This window comes from Protomyctophum parallelum (genome assembly GCF_964188405.1).
Source record: "Protomyctophum parallelum genome assembly, chromosome: 18".
Classification (NCBI taxonomy): domain Eukaryota; kingdom Metazoa; phylum Chordata; class Actinopteri; order Myctophiformes; family Myctophidae; genus Protomyctophum; species Protomyctophum parallelum.
In genome coordinates, this window is record NC_139716.1 from 26,922,280 (window position 1) to 26,946,502 (window position 24,223).

The 24,223-nt window shown below is 42.5% G+C and overlaps 1 protein-coding gene across 3 annotated transcripts in view; it reads right to left on the reverse strand.

The window, feature by feature from the left end:
* casq1b (calsequestrin 1b) overlaps nucleotides 1-24,223 on the reverse strand; it is a 45,167-nt gene that overhangs the window by 2,962 nt on the left and 17,982 nt on the right. Inside the window, exons 2-6 of one of the 3 annotated variants that reach the window (XM_083788743.1) lie at nucleotides 12,512-12,541; nucleotides 6,876-6,917; nucleotides 6,403-6,496; nucleotides 587-687; nucleotides 153-264 (exon numbers count right to left, since the gene is read on the reverse strand). In XM_083788743.1, the coding sequence (XP_083644869.1) occupies nucleotides 153-264; nucleotides 587-687; nucleotides 6,403-6,496; nucleotides 6,876-6,917; nucleotides 12,512-12,541 (379 nt within the window). The remainder of the gene's footprint in view (nucleotides 1-152; nucleotides 265-586; nucleotides 688-6,402; nucleotides 6,497-6,875; nucleotides 6,918-12,511; nucleotides 12,542-24,223) is intronic. The other 2 variants (XM_083788744.1, XM_083788745.1) reach the window with 2 other exon arrangements.

Sequence of the window (24,223 nt, forward strand, 5' to 3'; positions counted from 1 at the left end):
TTCTAGTGTAGCAACTTTCATCTGGTCCCACTCAATTGTGGGAGGACTTCACGGCTGAAGTGAAGTCCTCCAGGGTATGCAAAGTGATATTAGTATCGCTACACAAGGCTAGTTGTATTCATGGTTATAGGATGACGCGTGGTTGCACCTACGGGGGGATTTCTCGCTCTTGAAGTAGCCAACCAGCTTGGTAACCTCATCGATGTTGTAGAAACCCTTCAGCTCACGGTCGTTGTCAATGACCTCCACAGGGTCTTCAATCACCTGTGTAGAGATGACAAAGTTACGTTATTTGCACAGGCTTCTGTCATGGCCAACATTCATGTATACTCGTTTAAAAAAGGTGCAGAAATAGTTCTTTTCAGTTGCACGTTCAGCCATTGGAAAAAGGTTGTGTCGCACATTGGCCATTTAAGACCATTTTATTTACTATTTTTGGTAAAATATATCATCTTCTCCCCTCTTCTGTGTTTAGCTCTTGGCAAGATCTCCTCAAGCTAAGGGAAGCTTAGTTAATACACATGGAAAATTGGAAATCGCTTGACAAATATACAAAAATGATGTGCCTTTACTGTTTATCACTTACATCATAGAGGAATTCCACCAGAGTGTCTGCAGCCAGCTCACCGTCATACTCAATGATCTCATTGTCTGCAAAGATGTAGATGCTCTCCACCTCTTCCAGGCCTGATGAGAGAGAGAGAGAGAGAGAGAGAGAGAGAGAGAGAGAGAGAGAGAGAGAGAGAGAGACAGACAGACAGACAGACACATGTTTATTTATTTTGCTGTCTGTCTCTGTGGTGCATGTGGCAGCCTGGCAGGTATGTGAACAAAATAACTTGAGGACAGATCGTGAAACTGCAGTGCATGATGGGAGTATATGATGCCCATAAGAGATAATTATTTTATTATATTTATTTTGGTCATCCATCAGGAACAGAGAGACAAATATCAAGATATGTTGGTGCCAGCCGTGTTCTTAACCCAGGTGTGTTTATTCACTTATTTATCTTAAAAGAAGAAGAAGAAGAAACAGAAAACAAATCATCATCTTGAATGTGCTTAAATGTGACAAAAGGGGGGTCTGGAGACTCTGGAATAGCATGGTCTGGTCACCCACACTTAAGCCTGGTTCAGTTCATATGGCTTCTTAATTACCATTGTTACCAAATGCACAATTCTAGTAGTAACATTTATTAAAGACCATATATTATAGTACACAGTAAGATCATCAGTGTTAATTCAACTCTGAGTGTTAATTCAGCTGTTGTAATGCATGTATCAGTGGTGTAAACTGTGAAGTAACCAGTACATTACCAGTACAAGATTCGATACACCACCAAGATACCCATGTACCTGTCTAAATACTTCCTTAATGTAAACGAAGTCCACACCCACAACACCAGAGGGAGTGCAACAAACCATGTACAACCCAGATTCGGCACAAACAAGGGACTAAATTATTTTCGCTCCTATGCCACCAAAATGTGGAACGCCCTACCAACAGTCATTAAGACATGTGAATCCCTTGACTCCTTCAAAACCGCTCTCAAAGGGCACCTACGGATGGCTGCATTTCGAAACTGGCCTCTGTAAAATCTGAATTCCCCCAACCCCCCCCCCCCCCCATTTTCCCTCACTGTATATTGTATCTTTTCCCTTTTTTTGCTTCCCATATGATGAATTCCTGTTCTGTTCTTTACCTACAGAGAAATGTCTATTTGTATGTCTCTAAATGTTTGTATGTCTTTAAATGTTTTGATGAATTGAACAATGTGGACCCTGTTGTAAACAAGTGTAATGCTTAATTGGGTCGTCCACTCACAGTTGACAGTCTTTGTATTGAGTTCGTGCTTAAAATGTACTGTAAATTCTACAAACTGTTAATACAGATTTCAATCAATCAATCAATACATGCATGTTGGATCAAGTGCTGTATTAGGTATTGGAATATTTCTCATTTACTTCCTACTCCAACACATCTCAGAGGCAAATATTGTACTTTTACGCCACTATTAATATTTTTCAGAAACAATCACACACACACACACACACACACACACACACACACACACACACACACACACACACACACACACACACACACACACACACACACACACACACACACACACACACACAACACAATGCACTGCGACGCACGGGCCAGCTTTGGTCCATAGCTCTAAACGCATTATATTAGAGCTATGGACCAGAGCTAGGGCTAGGGCTAATCAGAGCGCAGCTGCAGGGCATGAGGGAAATAATGCTGCTGCACTTCTCACCTCTCCCGCTCTCGCCCTTTTCAGAATTAAATCTGTACTAGTTTAAAACGAGGAATTCGATTATTATGCTATGCATTATTTATGCACCGTCCTCTTGAGATAAAGAACAAGGATGAAGCACGTAGCAGTCCAATTTTGTCTCCAGTCCAGTAATTACATTTAAAATCAGGTGAGTGTGGAGGAACGGGAATATGGAATCAAACAAGATTGTTAATGTTGTGAGTTTGTACTGTGAAAGTGAAAGACTGTATTTACAGGGCCTGGCCAAGAGGGGGCACAAGTACACCATACTAGGACTATAGGCAGGCAGGCACTAGAAGGCAACCACCCTCTTGGAGGAAATGAGTGACATTATCGGTGCTACTCTTTTCTTGGAAAATAAACAACAGCAACAGGCATATTGATAACGTAATATATTGCGTGGCGTCTTCAGCATGCAAGTTACTACATTAATGGACTTATGGAATCAAGATTAATTTATGTTCATACACGTCCTACTACGGTAGGCTACTAGGCTCAGGCTGTGCACTGACATAACATCACTCAAGATGGAGTTGCAATTTCACGAAGGTAGGTCAGTCAAAAGATTATTAAAATTAAAGAACGCCAGCCAGTGGATACATGCCTGTAGCTTTAGTTTTCCTTTTTTTACAGTGTTATTTGCATTGTGGTTTGTAGTCTTATATGGATGATTTTAAGCCATTGTTTACTTGTGAGTGAATATGGTAGGCCTATTTGTTGGCACTGGCAGTGGTGGAAAGTAACTATGTAGCCTACATTTACTCAAGTAGCCAAGCCTACTACTGTACTGTACTTAAGTAGGCCTAGGTATTTGTAGTAGCCTACTTTACTTGAGTATTTCCAATATCCAATACTTTTACATGTAGGCTACTCCACTACATCTCAGATCCAAACATGTCTACAGTGGAATTTTATGAAACAAATGCTTTGCATTCAAACTTGCCCTACAGCTGCAATGTTGGTGAGTTCAATACAAATTTCAATTTGATCAATGGGGAGTCAATGGAGGGTATTGCAACTCTAGATTCAACCCATTATATATTTTAAAAAAATCACACGCGTGTGAAATGAGTGGTGCAACACAACACAACACAACACAACACAACACAACACAACACAACACAACACAACACAACACAACACAACACAACACAACACAACACAACACAACACAACACAACACAACTGACTAACTAACTGTGACATTTCTAGTGAACACGTGAGGGCAGTATTGCATCATTTTGTCTCGTATTGCCATAGGCCACTGACACATTTCTTGCAAAAAGGTGGTATTTGCTCTTATTGTCTGAGATTTCTTTTGTTGTTAGCATATAGATGGATGTTGTTTCACTCGGGACTCTTCCCCACCGAGTCCACTTGAGTCACGAGTCACTACAAGGCAACGAAATAATTGTATTATACCCATATTAGCTCATTCACATTAACATTATGAGAGAGCTTTCTGGCACTTATAGACAGCTATCTTGGGAAGGAGCAGAGCGCAGCTGACACGCCTTCCTGCTCTCACAGTGTTATCTGTACCTATCAAATAGGAAAAAAAATCTTGTCTCAGTCAGGAATCCGGACTCTGATTCGAGCCCCTCCCTCGGTCTTTACTTGGACTCGCCCCCCCTCAGACTTTGTCTTGACTTGAACTCTCTTTAGGTGGACTCGACTACAACTACAAACTAGTGTGTACGATTGCATATTTCTGTATGCTTTCTTTCCGTTTGTTTCAAGCTAAAATCGGCTGATTATTACTTGCGCAAGCAGAGCGCGCAAGTAATATTTTCGCCCGGTCTCCTTCGTCGTGACAGCTGTTCCGCCATTCGAGGCTTACGCAGAAAAACATCAAATCTGTGCCTGTGTTGCTGGTCCAAATGACCACAAATGACCATATCTCTTACGTCATCATTTAGAGCTAGTCATACGTATACTATATACATAATCAGTAAAAAATAAAATAGCAAATTGTGCCTGATCTGCTGGGACCAGAGTACGTGGTGTGTATGTGTATGACTAGCTCTAAATGATGACGTAAGAAATATGGTCATTTGTGGTCATTTGGTCCAGCAACACAGGCACAGATTTGATGTTTTTCTGCGTAAGCCTCGAATGGCGGAACAGCTGTCACGGTTTTTGGCGCAAAGTAACCACAGTATACCGCTAATCAACTTACAACTACACACTTTATACAGTATAGAGTATAGAGTATATATGTATTCGTATATAGTATATGCCTATATACTATATATATACTATATATATTTCTTACGTCATCATTTAGAGCTAGTCATACGTATACTATATACATAATCAGTAAAAAATAAAATAGCAAATTGTGCCTGATCTGCTGGGACCAGAGTACGTGGTGTGTATGTGTATGACTAGCTCTTAATGATGACGTAAGAAATATGGTCATTTGTGGTCATTTGGTCCAGCAACACAGGCACAGATTTGATGTTTTTCTGTGTAAGCCTCAAATGGCGGAACAGCTGTCACGTTTTTGGCGCAAAGTAACCACAGTATACCGCTAATCAACTTACAACTACACACTTTATACAGTATAGAGTATAGAGTGTATACGTATAATAGTATATGCCTATATACTATATATATACTATATATATTTCTTACGTCATCATTTAGAGCTAGTCATACGTATACTATATACATAATCAGTAAAAATAAAATAGGAAATTGTGCCTGATCTGCTGGGACCAGAGTACGTGGTGTGTATGTGTATGACTAGCTCTTAATGATGACGTAAGAAATATGGTCATTTGTGGTCATTTGGTCCAGCAACACAGGCACAGATTTGATGTTTTCTTGCATAAACATCAAATGGCGGAACAGCTGTCACGGTTTTTGGCGCAAAGTAACCACAGTATACCGCTAATCAACTTACAACTACACACTTTATACAGTATAGAGTATAGATATGTATACGTATATAGTATATGCCTATATACTATATATATACTATATATATTTCTTACGTCATCATTTAGAGCTAGTCATACGTATACTATATACATAATCAGTAAAAATAAAATAGCAAATTGTGCCTGATCTGCTGGGACCAGAGTACGTGGTGTGTATATGTATGACTAGCTCTTAATGATGACGTAAGAAATATGGTCATTTGTGGTCATTTGGTCCCAGCAAACCAGGCACAGATTTGCAGTTTTCTTGCATAAACATCAAATGGCGGGACAGTATCCTTCACAGAGATACTGAGATTTGACAGTTTACAGCGGCCGAAAGGACTTGCGCGCTCTGCTTGCGCACTAGTTGGCCATTTATGGCCTACTAGTGTGCAACAAGCAAGTATGCACTCGACAGAGTGCATTTCTAGTTATAATTGTTTTCATTTTGTTTTGTTGTTCTCTCTGTTTTCTTTTGGTTGTAACTAATAAGTTACTCTTCAAAAATAATTGTCGGCTTCAGCCTACACCCTTTTTGGGTGTCACCTCTGTTTCATTGATGATTGATTAATTCATTCATTCAAAGCCTAGAGCGATTGTATTTGATTTCAGTACAAGATATCCTACTCTAAGGTCCCAAATCTAACATTATACTTAATAATACTTAAGGAGACAATCAAATATGGAGTGCTGTGTTTTTTGTTTTGTTTTCATGTGTTTATGAGGTGACAGTACTTCATTAGACCCATTGGTGTGGTTGTTATGTGCAAGTGCAATGATGTCTTCCCTTTCTATTTAAGGTTTCTTCCTGGAGGCTGAGTGATATGAGTGATATATCACAATACCGTGCCCTCTATAACTAAAACAAATCATTAAAAACACCTCAAATATTTTATTTCTTTCATAAATAGATAATCTTTCACTCAGGGACTGCTCCTGTCGCAAGTTGATGATGTCATATGTCCATGTGTGGTCCAGCCCTATGTAATTATGGAATGCACGTGCTAATAACAAATATTAAAAAATATTGCTTTGATGCTCATATTAACTTTAGAAAGTATTACATTGTTTTTTATTAGCACATGCATTCCATAATTCCATAGGGCTGTACACTTTTTTGGCGCTCCATCTTTAAAATAATCTAAAAATGTAAATGCATACAGGCTTACCGAGCTTTTTTGCAACCGAACTGTCTTTCTTCTCGTCCACCAGGCCAAAACCAATGTCCTCGTCGTCCAGGTCGTCCAGGACTTGGGCTGCGAGCTGGAGGCAGAGCAGAGAAAGCGGTGGAGTGGTGGATAAAGACGAGGACATGGAGGTTAGTGACATCAAGACAAATGAAAATCAACCGATAATCATCAGTAGGTTACTTATCAAGATTCAAGACGATGTTATCGACCTGACTCATGTACAGTATAGAGCGTCGCAGTCACGCCCCCCCTTTCATGACGACGCACGGCCCAGGAAATAATTCCCAATGCATTTTCCCCATAGACATTTCAAAAAGTATTTATTTAAAGACCTTTTTAAGCGCCGTGCGAAGCCAACTCGAGTCGTGACAAATCATGACAATAAACACAATATTTTGGACCAAACAAATAATTACAAAGAAGAAAAACAAGAAAAGAAGTGTAGTATTAACCTGGCGTTTCCGTCCTCTGTCTTTCTGTGTTCGGCTATTTTCCTCATTTTTGTCAATTTTGAAAAAAAAAAGCGGTTGAAGTAAAAGCAAAGTGATTAAAACCAGACAACATTTGCAATATCACAATATTCCAATAAGCAATAGTCCAGACAATCTCACATCACAATATTGATAGAGCATAAGAGCACCAAAGTCTGACATCACTCGCTACAGGGCGCTATCATGGCATTATTTTTTGTATTGTAATTCCCTTAGGGAGAGCCCATGCTGGAATCACAATGACGATTTTACTCCTATGGATATGAAGCGTCAACTGAGTACTATTAAGTACTATTTTATCCAAAAAGTACAAAACTGGTTTTTTCTTTTTTTCCCTCTAAAATGTATTATTATTATTATTATTTTAATACGACGCGGTCTAAGATTTGCCTATGGGAATTCCAATACAAAAAAAATAACCCAGGGGCGAGAGTGACGTCAGGCACTCGGATACAATATCGATATAAATACCCAGCCCTAGCTGCATGCAGTGTCACTAACTCCCCAGAGAGCAGTGCATTCCTGTGTGCTCCCGCATGACAGACAGCCAACAGATGATCTCTCTCTCTCTCTCGTGTGAACTGCGTGGAAAACACACTTCCTGTATGGTTTACATAAGCAAACCCTTGGCATTTATCCTCAATCCCAAGGCCTTAAAAGCAAATACCTCGGATCGCTGCCTGCTTGCACTTTCTAAATCCGAGTGAAATTGGAGCCGGCGATTGACAGCCCCCGTAGCCAATCAATGGGAGGGAAACTCGGGCAGCAGGGGGTTCCGATAGAGGCAGGGGGGGGGGGGGGGGGGGGAGTCATGTCGAGGAAGAGACGCAACAACAGGTGCTTTGAGGGGAGCAAGCTGCTGAGGGCGAACGCACACACCCTACACACACATAGGCTACGCGCAGACATAATATGACACATGCACAATTGCACACACACGTACGGTAGGCCCACAGTTGCTCTTCTCTTTCCTTCTATCACTTTCCGCACCACACTGTATTGATCTGACATTTTGCCCACGGCAGTATTATGTTTCGTATGACATAAACACACAGCCTTGTCTGATGTGAAACTTTATAACGGTTCAAAGGGTGCTGTATATAGTGATATTTCTTTTTGGGTTAACCCATACCTGAGCTGAGGCTGATTCTACAAATGCCTTCTAAATCACATAGTTCTCACAACTACAACTCAAGATTTTTCAAACATTAAAAAAAAAATAGCAGATGTACTAAGCTCACAGCGTGGCATGAGGTATATGAGCTTGTATATCTGCTTGTGTTGAATAGCCAACGCAAAATCTTTCCTGGTTTTAATGGGCTAAAACTAAACATTTCCTTGTTAAAATAATCTGAAGCTCCTATTTGTAACAGGTCCATCTCTTTTTGTAAACACAAAAATTACACCTGTGTGATTCCTGTGGGGTCCTCAATTATCTGTCCTCACTTTTTATCCTCAATATGTCCTTTACTCAACCAATATAATTATTGCTATGGGGTACGCACAAATAGACACAGCTGGGCATATAGGAGGGCCTAGCTCCCCTCAATAAATAAATACATTTCCATCTTCTCTAGAGAGAGAGAGAGAGAGAGAGAGAGAACGACTCACACATCATGATTTGTCAGCTTGTGTTCCAGTTCCAATTTTGACTGCTAATTTATTTGCTTCATTGCTTCCAATTTCACTTGTTTATTCTGTGCCCTGCATGAGCTCTCTCTCCTGATTGGATGAAATTGGTATCCCGTCCTGAAAATAGATTTTCTGTTTACTAAAAGGGCTGCATGAGATGGGGGAGACTCCTGTTATTGAGCAAACACTATAGACATGGTTAGGATATACAGCAGATATCGCTTACAGAACCTTTAATAATTAATCTTTCTTTGTATTAATGGATTGTCATACCACCTACCACAAAAAGGATATAGAGGCATGATTCGCCTTTTAATTGGCCTTTTAATTGCCTCTGAAATTACACACTAAAGACAGACAAAAGTGCCATCTAGTGGAGGACAAAAGATCAAAGCCGTAACGAGCAGGGCCATATCGATGGCCACAAAATGGACGCCAGTCAAAAGCAGGCGGCCAATACTCCACAAGCACCAGCCAAACAAATCGTCAGATTCCGATCCAGCGGGGGAAGTGTTCAGATGAACTCTGTCCCTTGCAGCCCACGCCATCCATTTATTGCTATGGTCTCAGCAGCCACCATCCATGACCTCATGTTTGGACCCGTGCCCATGCAGCCTTTCTCCTAGAGCTGCTATGGGATCCTGGCCCATTGCCTGGCAATGCTAAATTAAGATAAGCACCATGTAAAAGCCAATGGGACAGGCTCCGGTCCAGAGCCAAGATGTTGTTCTTTGCAAACATTTTGGATGGATGCACACATGTCAGAATATAATAATGGATTAAAGGGGATATTTGTTGGGTAAAAAGAAAAAAAGTTTGTTGCAAGGTTAAATCCCTATATTCGGATAGTAATCATTGCTGTATAGAGTGTTTGTTCAGTAACAGGTGGTCTCCCTGTCTCTCCAGCTCTTATTTAGAGCATCATTTACATTTCCAGGTAGGTGTCAACATTTCAGCCAACCAGGAGAAAGTAGCCATTTATCAAGCTTAATTTATTATAGTGTCATGTCATCACTTACAATTCCACTTGTTTAGTCTGTATTCTGACTGAGTTCTCTATCCTAACACTTTCCGGGCCACAGACGCTATCGGACGACTATTAAATGTGATTAAATATCGGCACAGAACGACATCGGACGACCCCTGATGTCGCCATTCATTTTACATCTACGGATCCCGCGCTGGGTACACTAAACTCTTTCCAATGTAATTGCCCTCAGATTGAGGTGATCATACGAAACAGCTATGTTTTTGGAGGTGGATAAAAAAAGAAATTGGCTACCGCGCTGATGCATTCCAGCTGTTCTGACGACGACACACAGATCAAGGGTGCACCGCTGTGCGTGCAAGTGCGTCAATTCCGATGGTTCCGGCTCGTAAAGGGGCCGTGCTGACTGAATGCGTGGCATGCATTTTCTGTTTAATGAAATGCTGGAGAGAGACACGGAGACTCCTGTTAATTAAGGCCTCGACAGAGTCCGTTTTGCCTTGGAGGGGCGAGTCAAAACGCACACAAAAAAGCAACGTTATTTAGTCCTTACATAGTCCCTGCGCCAGTTACGTCTCCATTGTAGGCTTGCGTTGGTCTATATTAATGTGCAATCAACTATTCGTCCACTAGATGGCAGCTATGACAGATTTGATTGTTCAACTGCACTGACACATGCCACTTTATTTTAGTTTTGAGTTGAGATGTAGTTGCTAGTGGATGATCATCTGTAACGGAAAACACGGTTTGTTGGTCGCGTCTGTAAACAACCAAATTCTCACTAAATGGAAGCATAGGATTATAGGAGACGATAAATTATACACGGCTATCGGAGCTTGTACACGCTCTGTTCTCTGCTGTAATTCTGCTGAGTTCTCGTCTGAACAACCGCGGCCACGGATTCCGTTCGGTCCTGATAATCACGCAGGGCTGGACTGGGTCAAAAATTCATCCCTGACATTTGGGATCTTGGCCCATTGCCCATGCAATGCTAAATTAAGATAAGCACCATGTAAACGCCAATGGGACAGGCTCCGGTCCAGAGCCAAAGATGTTGTTCTTTGCAAACATTTTGGATTTGATGCATGTCAGAATAAAATAATGGATTAAAGGGGATATTTGTTTGGTAAAAAGAAAACAGTTTGTCGCAAGGTTAAATCACTATATTCTGATAGTAATCATTGCTATCGAGTGTTTGTTCAGTAACAGGTGGTCTCCCTCTCTCTCCAGCTCTTATTTAGAGCAAAATTTACATTTCCAGGTATTTGTCAACATTTCAGCCAATCAGGAGAAAGTAGCCATTAATCAAGCTTAATTTCTTATAGTGTCATGTCATCACTTCCACTTGATTAATCTGTATTCTGTAAAAACAGCCAAACAGTGTCATGTTGTCCTGTTTAACTTTCAACGTGATCTATCCATGCCGATCGGGTTTACGTTTACAAAGGTGCCGGCGGAAGTGTCATCCTCTTTCGGGTCGAGTAGAGGAGGAAAAGCCAAAGGACGACAGGGGTACTTTTATATGCTTGCGGCTGTTTTGCGTTCCTTGCGCTGGATTGGGGTTCGTTCCAAGGTGACGGATGGCACAAGGGGAGAAATTGATCTCACCCTCCGTTTCTTAGCGCTTCCTGCAGGGATTACGTTCGACTCTGTAAAGCACTTTACTGAACAAACACTCTAGCAATAAGTACCATCACAATATAGAGCTTTTTAAGACTTATTTTCACCAAAGAAAATCACTTACCCTAATCCTCATCATCATACTATAATTCAATCAATGTCTGTCTGAATGTGTGTCTGTGTGTCACTGTGACTGCCGTAGCTCCTCAGTGCCTGCACCAATCACTCCCACTTTTCACACAGGCATTGACCATAATAATATGGAGGGCGTAACGAAGCCCCTTTTCCAGTTTAAGCGAAAACGCACCCAGTGCGCAGTACCCCCAGCGGCCACTAGGGGGGGGTGTCGTATATTAAAATACAATACAGGAGAGTAAATGTGCACGGCAGACAGACGAGATTCGATGTTCCATGAGTTGTTTATTCAGAGTACAGCACAGCAGCAAAGCATAGCATAAGCTCACCTCCGACGGCCTTCGCCATCGGAGAGAATGACACCCCGTTACATTCAATTTCGACTGGTTATCAAGGGTTTACAATACTCATTGTTCCAGACTGGCCTTTGGCCCCTCCCCAGAAGGTAAATCACTGTAGGCCCTTGATCCATTGTTCATCTTCTAGCATGTAAAATCTTTAGGTGTGAGCAGGATCTAGACTCAGTGTATATGGAACTACAATTCACATTAATAATAGTGTAAATAACTGTTTTAGGTTGTCCCTCTTAAAATGAGAGACTTAACTTCTGCTCTGACCAACGCCTAGTTGGGACAGCGGCAGGAGAAATTTTAGCAGGGGCCTGTTGATAGCAGCTGCTGATAGCAAGCACCTACTGTTCTTCCTGTACCTTCTTCCTGGTGAATATTACCATATAAAGGACAGTGGGGGTTTGGGAACCTGCTTTTGCATTTTCCCTTTGATGTCTTTGTCTTGAGTTGTATATCTCACAACGGGTAAGGGCTAGTATTGATACTATTAGATGGTTGGCTCAGTTGGCTGGATAGACATAAGTGGACATAATAAACAAGTGCATATTAATACCCCCATATCTCCGCTATACCCCATATGGCCTTTACCCATGCGAGAAAGACAGCGTTTTTGCCATACGGTCCCAAGCCACAGCCAGCTTGAGTCGGATGGCAGCTCATAGCCTCTCTGTGAGACTGCGATGTCTGTTGGTTCTTGCCTTCTTTTGAGCACTATCTTGGACAATGAACTAAACCAATGACCTATATACTTTTAAAGGAGACCGAGAACGAACCAGCAGATAATGCAGCAGCAGGAGAAGTTTGCAGATGTTTTGTTGTTGCTGTTGCGGCCTAGCTTTAGCGTTGACAACAGAGATGCTCACAGGACCTACCTGATAGATTCTAGCTTCTGGCTTGTCGAACTGTAAGGATAGATAGATAGATAGATAGATAGATAGATAGATAGATAGATAGATACCTTTATTATCCCGCAGGGGAAATTCAGTCGCCCAGAGAGGCGACACAGCATTTACGCTTACATAGTTACAGGTAAAGAGTAAAGGAAAAGGAAGCAAAACAAGAATCATTCAATGACACAGAGCAACAGTATACAGACTAGGTAAAACCTTGACAATGGTCCTGCACTATGCTGGAAAAACAACAGTGTCTCACCGCGTCCCGTCACATGCTTCACAGTAAAAGCAACAACACAGGTTACAGTGTCTTGCAGCGTCTCACCGTATACCACCATAATTAGACAGGGGGGGGGGAAAGGGTCCATTACGAACTGCCACTAAACCAACTCAGTGGCCTAGTGGTTAAAGAGTCCGCCCTGAAACTGGGAGGGTCATATCAAAGATGTAAAAATGTAAAGATGTAAAAATGGGACCCAATGCCTCCCTGCATGCTTGGCACTGGGTGGGGTTAGATCGACTACAAATGATTCCCGAGCGCGGCACGGCTGCGGCTCCAAGAGATGGGTCAAATGCGGAGAACACATCTCTCATACAGCAACGTACAGTATGTGCACAAATAGTACTTTAAACTAAAAAGGAGACTACAACTTTCGGGAATGAGACAGTAACACAGACACTGAACACGTACAGGGCTGCTGACTTGCAACCAGTAGTGGAAAAAGTACTCACATTTTTGTACTAAAAGTATCAAGTAACTGTCAAAATTCAAAATGTATTTGAGTAAAAGTACAACTGTATTGGCATCAAAATGCACTTAAATTACCAAAAGTAGAAAGTACACATTATGCAGAATGTCCCATTTCAAATGTATAAAAATATTTTGAAATCAGCTATTTTCAAATGGCTAAAACGTGTATACTATAGGGCTGATATAGTAAGATAGTAAGGTAATCAAAATCCAAGTTTTCAAATAAATGTAGTGGAGTAAAAGTACAACATTTGGATCCGAAGTAAAAGTACTGGAAATTGAAAGTACAAATACCTCAAAATTGTACTTAAGTAAATGCACTTAGTTACCACTGCTTAGAACATAGTTGACCTTACAGGACAGGGAAAACCAACCAGCCACACACTCACTGCGTGGGCCAGCAATCACCGTACAGTCTATGTGGTTCTCAAATGTTTTCATGTCAAGGACCCTCAAATTGGCCGTACCAGTATGGAAAAGACACGCCCGGCACCCCCCTATAAGAGAAGAGTTTTACAGCATTAGCAGTAATTCTCAACCATTTTAATTTCAAGGACCCCCAGTTTGACATGCATTTAGGCTACGGACCCCCATTGTATGGCATTTATGGGGAACCCCAATTTATATTGTGAGTGAAATCACTGTCAATTTAACCCTGAGAGTGTACAAATGGAACCAAAATGATGTTCCATTTGTACACTATCTGAGTTACATATCCATAAAGGGTGCATGCTCTGTAAGCCAGTTGTAGCTAATAATCAGCTTAATGGTACACCTCAGTAATGGCTGCGCTCAGGGCACCCCTCTGTGGATTCGTCTATAACCAAGTGACCTTTCCTCGAATGGACAGTGGATTAAAATGCACTGTCCAATTTATACACACGCACGCGCAAAAAAACAATTGTACAACAACACAATCTGTTTAGCCAGCTCCTTTTAGAACTGAATCCCTAATGAGCCAAACTGAAACATTGCAAGGCCATAAAACAAAACCGTCAACAGTCTTTCGTCTTCCGAACTCTTTTTCCACTGCATATTCCACATTATGTACTGTAGATATTCTATATAAAATAAATATTAGCATCAATACTAGTAATAGACTATTTTCTGTTTTTGGCCAAGTAATACCTTTACACTACTCGTTACAGGGTAAAATTATAATATTGCAGTAATATATTGAAAGTAACTCGTTACTGCCCAACACTGCATATATATAATGTATGTTGTTGCTGCGTGACTTTCAAGCCCTTGTCAAAAAAACACATCCCCCCCACCCCACCCCCTATGGAGCTCCATACTCCACACTGTCATAGGTCACGGCCATATTTGTAACACATGTTTATTTATACGAGAGGGGACGGCCGTGGGGTGCAAAGGGAGGGAGGGAACAAAGCAACAAGCTGCTCGGCTATATAAGGACTTGGTGTGGGTGAAGTGGCGGGGGTGGGGGGCGGGGGGGTTAAGTATTATGTGTGTTTTTGACAAGGGCTTGAAAGTCGCACAGCAACAACAACCAAATGTGGACAGTTCTTACTTCTTGTCCATATTTGGAGTTACGTACATCATGGCAAGGTAACTAAATAACCCAAACCTCTACCAAAGTGGTCACAGTACTTGAGTAAATTAACTTGGTTACTTTTTCATCACTGGTAGGATGCACGAGGAAAGAAAAGAGGCAGGTCCTGCTGCGTATAGCTTAGCTATTAGACAACGGACGAGGGAGGAAGGGACATGCCCACGACAAGGAACCGTGGGATTGACGGATGGAAGAAGGCAACTGATACTTGTGTCAAGAGTGACCCACCGGGAGTCGCGAGACATCCATCAATTTTCCTCAGGCCATGATCGCTTTTGGTTACAAGTTCCAACTCCACTTGGGCATGAACTTTCTGTCTGTCTCTCTCTCTCAGGAGTCATCGCTATGTTGGATGGCGAAGAGATAGCCCTGAATAACCATAACAGGTCTGTAACCCAGAGTAACTGAGAGTATATACATTTGGACCCTTATACGGGTCCATTCGGTAGTCGACGGACATTTTTCGTCGTAGTTTGTAGTCGAGGAAATCAACACTGGTCTGATATCATCTTCATGAGCATCCCCCCCCCACTCCCTCACTCCTCCAGTCTGCGTGAGGGAGCCAAGACAGAGGTCAGCGCTTGCTAGCGATATCATGGCTTCCCCTGCCAATGCCCAGTCACCGTGAGCTCGGCAGGTGACGCCAGAGACGGCGTGGCACCGTGCCACGGCGAGGTGTCGGGAGACCTTCCGCTTGGCTTTAATAGCAAACAGATCGACCGCGGGGCGAGGGAGAGGGCTGGGGTACGCAACACCGGCACACACACGGGACAGGAGTCACATTTCTTGTAACATACCCGCCAAGTAAAAGGGAAGCCACCGTTTCAGTTTTATTGCCTATATAATGCATACAGCGGCTATCTGAAACCCAGTTTACATTTGAACCGCTTGTGTCTGGACTCTGGACTGCATACTTGACGTCATGCAGTGGATCGAGAAAATAGCCAATCTCCAAGCTCACACATTGTCCTAATTGCTTACATTTAGGCATCATTGGAATTCAATCCCAAGTAACCACACAGATCAGAATGGAACACCTCAGTATTGTGTTGGCACAGTAGGCACACGAGGGGCAAAATGTGTATGCCATTAGCTCTCTTTGTTATGTGAAAGTACAGCGATACGTGCAATGATAATGTCCAATATTATATTTCAGTCGAGCGTGTAAGAGGGGTGACATAATTTGGGTCGTTTTGGGGGCCAAGTGAGTTCTGAACAAAAAGGCACTCTAAATTGACCCAGCCTACTGTTCGTCCAATTTTACAATTTATAGTAAGCATTCAGCAGATGCTCTTACCCAGAGTGCTTGATCCCAGTAAATGGCACGAAACCCATGTCCACAAACGACGAGAGTAAATGGCAGTGGTGGAAGAGGTACAGTACTTCACACTATGTACTTAAGTAAAAGTACACCAATACTATAATGTAGAAATATGTCACAAATAAGTCTGGTATTCAAAATTGTAGTATTGGTAATATTCAGGCCTGACGTCGAAAAAAAACTTTTCTAAATCATGACAATTTTCGGAAAGATTTGAGGCACATTTTAACGATTTTTCAAAAATAGCAGACCTAGTGGCTCGCTATGAGCTTGTAGATCTGCTATTTTTCAATAGCTAAATTAATGGGTTAAGTGCTTAAGTATAAGTAGTAAGTACCCATCGCATTTCACAGGTTTTCTAATCATCCTTTGGAAAATAGCCAAATTGTACATAGGGCTTAAGTGTTTAATCATGTATGTTTTATTGTTTTGTAATAATAATCCAAATCTAATAGATAACTATAGTAACCAGAGTTTTCAAATAGTGGAGTAAAAACATTTGCCTCTGAGATGCAATGGGGTACAAGTAAAAGTATTGAAAATTGGTACCGTACAGTACATCATGTACTTCCCTCCACCACTGGTAAATGGCATGAAGCCTTGTCAACAAACGGCATAGTAAATGTTCGGGTGCAGTACTTAGTTTAGACAGTACTTAGTTTAGACTAGTCATTTGGTTAGACCAGTCATTAGTCCTACAACTACAACCTATCTCAAACCCTCACCCTAAACCTATAACCTCCCACGGGGCAGCACACCTAAACCTAACCATGTCTAACAAATGTTCACATAACTGCTAGCGCAAATCCATCGACTCACTCTTTCTGTGACATTTACATTTTGGTGAATGCAAAGTAGTTCGAGGTGGCATCCTGCTGTTAATTAATGGCTTCAGCCGTTGCGTCACGAATCTGTGTGAATCACATTCTGATGTGAGTCATGGCTCCATATTCCATAACCATCCCTACTATAGAACATGCACGCACGCACACAAAAACACACAATACATCTACTGTATCTACGTGTTCACAGATTCGGTTATTATTTCTCATGCTGCGTTCACACGGGCAGATGCAAAGATACGTACAGTTTACCAGCGACATGAAGATGCAAAGATGCATCCAACGTTTGTATAGCTGCTACGAAGCTACAAAAAGTTGAGCTGGTTTTCAACTTCAACTACAAAGATACAAATCTACAAATACGCCGTGTAGCTTTGCAGCTTTGTATCTGCCACAGTGTGAACACAGCCTTATAGTAACGCCTTTGTGTCGAGAGCGGAGGCGCGCCGTCTAAAGTGGACTTGAGCCACGAGATATTGAGTTATAGGGACAGAATGGTAACTCATATCCCCTCTATAGTCAACATGTGCCGTCGACATCCGTCATCCCATTTTGGGATTGAGAATGAAGCTATTACCCTAGCATAAGGGCACACGGGGAGAATAACTAACACACAGAACGGCCCTTAATTTTGCCAACCCCACCTAGGGTATGGGTGCCGAGGACAGTAGACTCCCCCAGTGCCCACAGCGTCCCTGGCGGGAATCAAACCCAGGACCTTCTAGCTGTGAGGTGACAAGCTAGCGCTACCGACTGCACCACACCGTGCGGCCGTGCCCCCTCGCCTTGCCGTTTAACCCATTTAGGCCTGACCTCAACATTTAAAACAATTCTTCTAAATCCTCCAGTTTTCTGAAATGAATATTTTAAATAAATAGCAGATAAATAGCAGACCTACAACTTGTAGCGCGCCACTCGGTGGCGCGCTATGAGATTGTAGATCTGCTATTTTTTAATAGCTAGCTAAATTATAACATAAAGACACCAAAAGGGGTTCCTGCCCAACATGGGTAAACGCCAGCAGTGCAGCAATCATTTCACGTCTTCCAAGATGTTTTTGTCGTGAACTGTACTGCGAACTGTGCACTTATACTTTTATTATGTAGTGATGTCCTATAGTGTTTCCTGCACAGTTCCTCATTCCCAGTTACACACCCGTCTCCATTCTCTCATTAGCCCTGCAGTTGCCTGATGACACTCACCTGTGTTCACTTCACTAATCGGCCTGTATTAAATACTAAACACCAAGTTTGTTGTTACTGTATGTGTTTTCCTCCTCACCTCCTGATGTAAGCCTGTTTAGTGTTCTTTTGTGTAATAAATACTGGACTTAATTGACCTGCCTGCCTGCATTGTTCTGCTTCTGTTTGTTTCCTCACCTGACAGTCACACACCGTGACAGTTTCTGTCTCGGGACCTGAGCAAACGGGCATCACCCCACCCCACCCCACCCCACCACCCCTCCCCCCCATTCCCGCATTAAGCTAGACGGTAAATTATTAATGTCTGCTGTAAAACATCACAGCCTTCTGCGTGGAGCGTGTTGCGTAACACTGAACCGGGGTGGCCATGAAAGATTCAGATGAAAGCGTGCATATAAAACAAAAGCAAGTGCTACGCCCTGCTGTCGGCTATAGAACAATGTCTGGAATTTGATGGAGTGTGTGTGTGGAGGAGCCGGAGGAGAAGAGGTTGGGGAGGGAGATGTGTTGTCTTGCACGTTAAATAGGAAAGTTACTTTTCTAGATCTCAAAACATTTTGAGGACACCCCGGTTTCGTATGCATTTATGCATCTAGGCCAAGGACCCCTGTAACTGACAGCGTACGAATGGAACAAAATGTACCTGTTAAGAGACTTTTAATGGTCCTTAGTTAGTTCCTAACTCTCAAATGTTTTAGCTTGGAGCTCCTTCAAACCGCCTGAAGGAGCCCTGGGGGTCCCCCTGCACAGGACCCCACTTTGAGAACCACTTGTTCTAAATCTAAATGACAGAAATTGAGCCTTTGCATGCACCTGGAAGGTTGTCGAGACTATAGGGCAAGTGCTACAGCTCTATCGTTTGATTCGTTTCATCGTTTCATTTTAATTGTTTTCAGGGAAGAAAGAACTGAAGGCAGAGTGCAGAGAGCGCGGGAGAGCAAGGAGGGGGAAAGAAACAGAAGAATAAACGTCCTCGAAAAGCATTTCAAGCTAAGCACCAAGTACGTACTTGTATGTACATGAGGTCACACATACGGCACAAACTGTAGCGGCCCAATGGCTTCCACATAAGACGGTATAGTCCACATATTATGGCAAACACTTTCGCAGGTAACGATCCACCTAATAGACCCACAGAAAGCAACGTGGCGAAACAGCGGAGCTCATTCTAGCGCTGTCTTCCCTCTTCATGCACGCCAGTTGATTTATAGATAACCCACTCACGCACGGGCGGGCGCACACACACACACACACACACACCTCCATCATCTCGGGGGATATTAACCCATTTAGACCTGAATTAAAAACATTCACTTTGAAAGAATATATATTCAAAGATTTGCGCCACAAAAGACCAAAATGAGTTAAGACTGAAATACCCAAATAGCATTTGGAACCTTTTTTCATTTTTTTTTTCTTCATTTCATCATGCTGGTCCTCGACGTCCCGCTGGTGTCAGCATGCATGCGTTCCAATGTGAAGATGATGGAAGAAGGGCCTCCATCACACACCGACACCGAGCAGTAATGAGGTACTTCTGAAAGCTCTCACTCTCTCTGAACCCCCATGCAGCTCTGAATATATCGTCTGCTTACGTCGGTCTGGTGGAAACCAGATTCGAGTTTGTCGCATCTACTACTTTTGACGCTTTTGTTCGACGCATGTAGGCTAGTGTGTGACATATAGGGCGAAAAAATATGGAAATAGGAGCTTTCTGCCTGACGATGACGATATGCTTCCACTGCTCATACAACTACACGTAGGCCTGAAATAACTAAAACTATGATGAAAAACATAGATGCCGACGGTCAACTATAGCTTGTCTTCCACTGACACACTAAATAAAAACTAAGCTATGATGACAAAGACCATGACTGAAATACACTGGCAATTTCATCAACAAATAAAAACTATCCGCAAATGTTTAGGGAGGGCCTAGTGGAGAAGAGATCCAGCAGAACTAAAAGCAATTGCTTGGCTGCGTGCTATCTACTTCACGCTCCGCATTATGCCACCAAGGCCTGCCAACATAAACTCACTCGACTAAATCAATTGTAGATTTAGTCGACCGAAACTAGACTAAAAGTAAAACATTTCAGATATTTGTTTTATTTCTACGTTTATTTGGGAGGGACAACGCATCATATTAATGAACACCACACATACAATGCCATCTTAATACACGGAATTAGCTCCCTGACTCAGCTTCTATACGTATAAGTCCCCCATAAAATATGACCAAGACTAAATGGATTTTATTTGAAAGACTAAGACAGTTTGCTGTCAAAATGAACACTGTTTAAGTAAGTGACAATAGAGCAGCAAAGTCCTGACATATCTCTCTCATCCCCTGGTTCCAAGGGGTTTGCGGTAAGTTTTTCTCTATGGAGAATAACATCGGGTCACCTTAAAATCGTCTCATAAGAATTGTGGTACGAAAATAAACAAACCCTCTCTGCGATATTGTCGGGGAGGTGTCTCTGTATCGTTTACGACAGTCAGTCAGTCACTTTTGATACAGCTTCTAGCGAAAATGTTAGTAATTTGGCGGCAGTAAAATCAGCGTTTTATCTCAGTCAGTTGATTCTTCATATCTACACATTATGAGTGAAACTTCTGGGAAGATTTGTTTATTTGTCAAACAAAGTTCTTATGAGGCGATCTAAGACCCCCCCCCCCCCCCCCCCCTATAATACAAATAAATAAATACACGAACCCGTGGACTTAGCGCCCTCTAGCGATATTGACGTCAGTCTCTATGGGTTAACCCTAAGCCGTACACACCCGTACGGGGCCTTTTGGAACCCACTCAAGGACACTTTGAGACCCACTGGTGTTTCCAGCAGCACCCTTACTCTGTTTGACCAGAATGGAACGGAGCCTTCATTAGTATCAGCGGTTTTAAGCCCTTGTAAGGGGCCCCTATAGGGAAGGGGCCCAAAGTTCTTTCCAAAATGGCGTGTGCATATAGAGCCCATTAAAACGTCTCCGAGTCTTTGATCGCAAACAAACGTAATGGAACATTTTCAAAGAATGTCATGTTTCCCAGAGCTACACTGCCTCCCTCCAGCTGCTGCAGGTGCACCTCTGGATGAAACAAGTCACTTTAAATAAGCATGAGGCCCTTTTTTGCTCCTCTGCATTTCCACGACATTCTTCTCCCATTAATAAATTATATGTGTGTGCATGCATGCGTGCGTGCGTGTGTGCGTGCGTGTGTGTGTATGTGCGAACAAGCAAAAAGAATCAGTCCCATTTCATCCATATATTATATGTTCGCCGTGCGCATTACGTTAGTGATATAACCAAGCCGCCAGAACCGAGAGGGTTAATTGAAGCGCATCATTAGTCATGCTGGCCGATCGTGGGTACTGCAGCGTATTCCAGCTGTGGCCAGACACGTGTCAGCCCTTGTTAAAGCGCACCGTGGGGACTGTTCTGGTCAGCCGTTGTTAAAGCTGCACCGTGGCGACCGTTCTGGTCAGCCGCTGTTAAAGCTGCACCGTGGGGACTATTAAAGTCAGCCCTTGTTAAAGCTGTACCGTGGGGACTATTGTGGTCAGCCCTTGTGAAAGCTGCTGACAGATTCCCTTCCCGAGTCTAAGGCGCTCGGCATGGACATGGAAGCTTATATACACCAGTCAACACTGCAGAAAAACCTTACATCTAGATGAACTGTCTGGGTGGATGACGATTTGTACTTTTATAGTTACATAGGAGTTATATAGTTATATAGGGGGACATTTGAATTCCCCATTTCTGCTAAGCATCAAAGGTGTATGTGCTTGACCAATTTGATTTACAGTAGGACAAATGTACGCAAAAGTAACGGAAAACAGAAGCGGGGAGGCGGCGTCACATCCACTTTACGCTCGGACCATATCCAGACCGTCCGACGGAAGCGCTCGAAAATTGTGGGAGGCAACAGTCTGCCTCACAAGACTGTAATAAGCCATAAAACTCGCAAAGAGTTAAAACTGTGTACATTGCATGTTCATATATCCTATTGTCAGGATAGGTTGAGAACCCCTGAACTAGATTGCAGAGACGTGCTGCCCTATGGGGTTGTATTTAATTTCATTCAACTTTGGGAGCATTTCAGGTTTCTTTTTTTTTCCTGTCTTGCAAAGGGAGAGGTTGTAATTTGTAGTTGTTCCAAATATTTGGCTTGTATTTTAGAAAGACGGTCGATGTGCATCGTCAACTAGATTGATTAGCATCGCAGCCATTTGGGTGCATCACGTTCACATTGATGAAGCACCCATAAATCAAAAAATAATAAATAAATAAATCTAAAAAAAAATAAAGAAAAATAACGTATACCATCTCCCATGTCTTTAAAATCACATATTACATTACTCCCCGCCACACAGATGCACAGTCATGACTGTGACTGATGAGATTTAGATCTATCTACCTTTTGAGTGGAGAGAGAGAGAGAGAGAGAGAGAGAGAGAGAGAGAGAGAGAGAGGGAGAGAGGGAGAGAGGGAGAGAGGGAGAGAGGGAGAGAGAGAGAGGGTTGTGATTATTAACTGCTTAACACATACTGCCATTGGTGGAGATCTCCGTCTTTTAATGGTTTATATTGATTCAATTAGAGACTGCGCTGTGTTGAGCAACGACAAACCGTGATGGTTCATCAGCATAATGCCCCCCCCCACATTGACTCCAGCGTTAGCCAAAATCTGCCCACACTTTTATCTCTGAAACTAATCACAGATTACGATTCTAATCAAAGCAAGCGCTATTGACAGCCGGTCGTGGTCGCGGTCGCTAGTCGTGGTAAAATAAATCATGCCTCATGCAATAGGATTGCTCATCCATTAGCTAACTTCCTGTCAAGCCCTCTGGGGTATATTTTTCCCTTGAAAAAGGCTCATAAGGCTCAACTGCCGTCCGTGTGTGTGTGCACGCTCCACAACATCACAATCTTTTTATCCATTTATACATTAGCTATTCAAAAATAGCAGATCTATACGCTCACTGCGTGTCACTTTGTGCCGTGCTGCAACCTTGTGTACATCTGCTATCTTTTTTTACTTTATTATAATTTTATTTACACGTCTTCTGGGGTTCCTGGCACAAAGAAGCACTGGTCTACACCAACATTTATTTTCAAAAAAATAAAAAAATAAAAAACCCTCTAGAACCGGGCACAATGGTTAGTGAGCCAATAGGAAGTCACCCGGCGGTCTCGGCCCGGAAGATGGTTCCGCCCCCTCTCTATGCCCAGAAAAGCATTGGGTGTCTTTCGGGGCTACATGGAATATGACTCTGGCCGCACTCGAACAAACATCTCAGCCCCCCGGCCGTGGTCAGCATGTCTTGTCAGCAGCATGTCAGCCGGATACATTACCTAACTCCCAGCGTAACTCCCATCACATTCAACCACAGAAAATGCTTCTTCATGCTATATATAAATGTGGGTGTCCTTGACTTGACAAAGTTTGAGAGCCACTGCTATAGAAGTCCTCTGCCATGCATTTTTACCACACGCAGACTGCATTAGTGATTCTTTCTTTAGTTCGAGACTAGTGGCTCGCCCCTCAATAGACTCATTTGGACATGAAACATGCACTCGCCTTGGATGGCAATTGGATGATTTGAGGCATTTTGTTCCAAAAATGTGTTTTGCAAAAATTCAACTGTTGGTGGCTCTATAACAGGCCAATGAGAAAAGGGTGGGATATATTCCTCAGCCTAGTAGAAAAGCCTGTGAAAGATTTCACGTAAATTGCATGCTGCAATCTGGAGGAGTAATATAAAAAAAGGTTTTACAAAAGTCAGCCTCCTGGTGGCGCTATAACAGGCCGATCTGGAAAATCTGGGGCAGAGGTTCTTCATCGTTGGCATCCAGGGAGTGTGTGTGTGCAAAGTTTGGCATCGGAGATTAGCTGGTAAAAGACGGACGGACGGACGGACGCACACACAATCCTGCAAACTTTCAAAGACAATGTTAGCCAATTTAAATATGAAATATCGGACTGGTAACAGACGG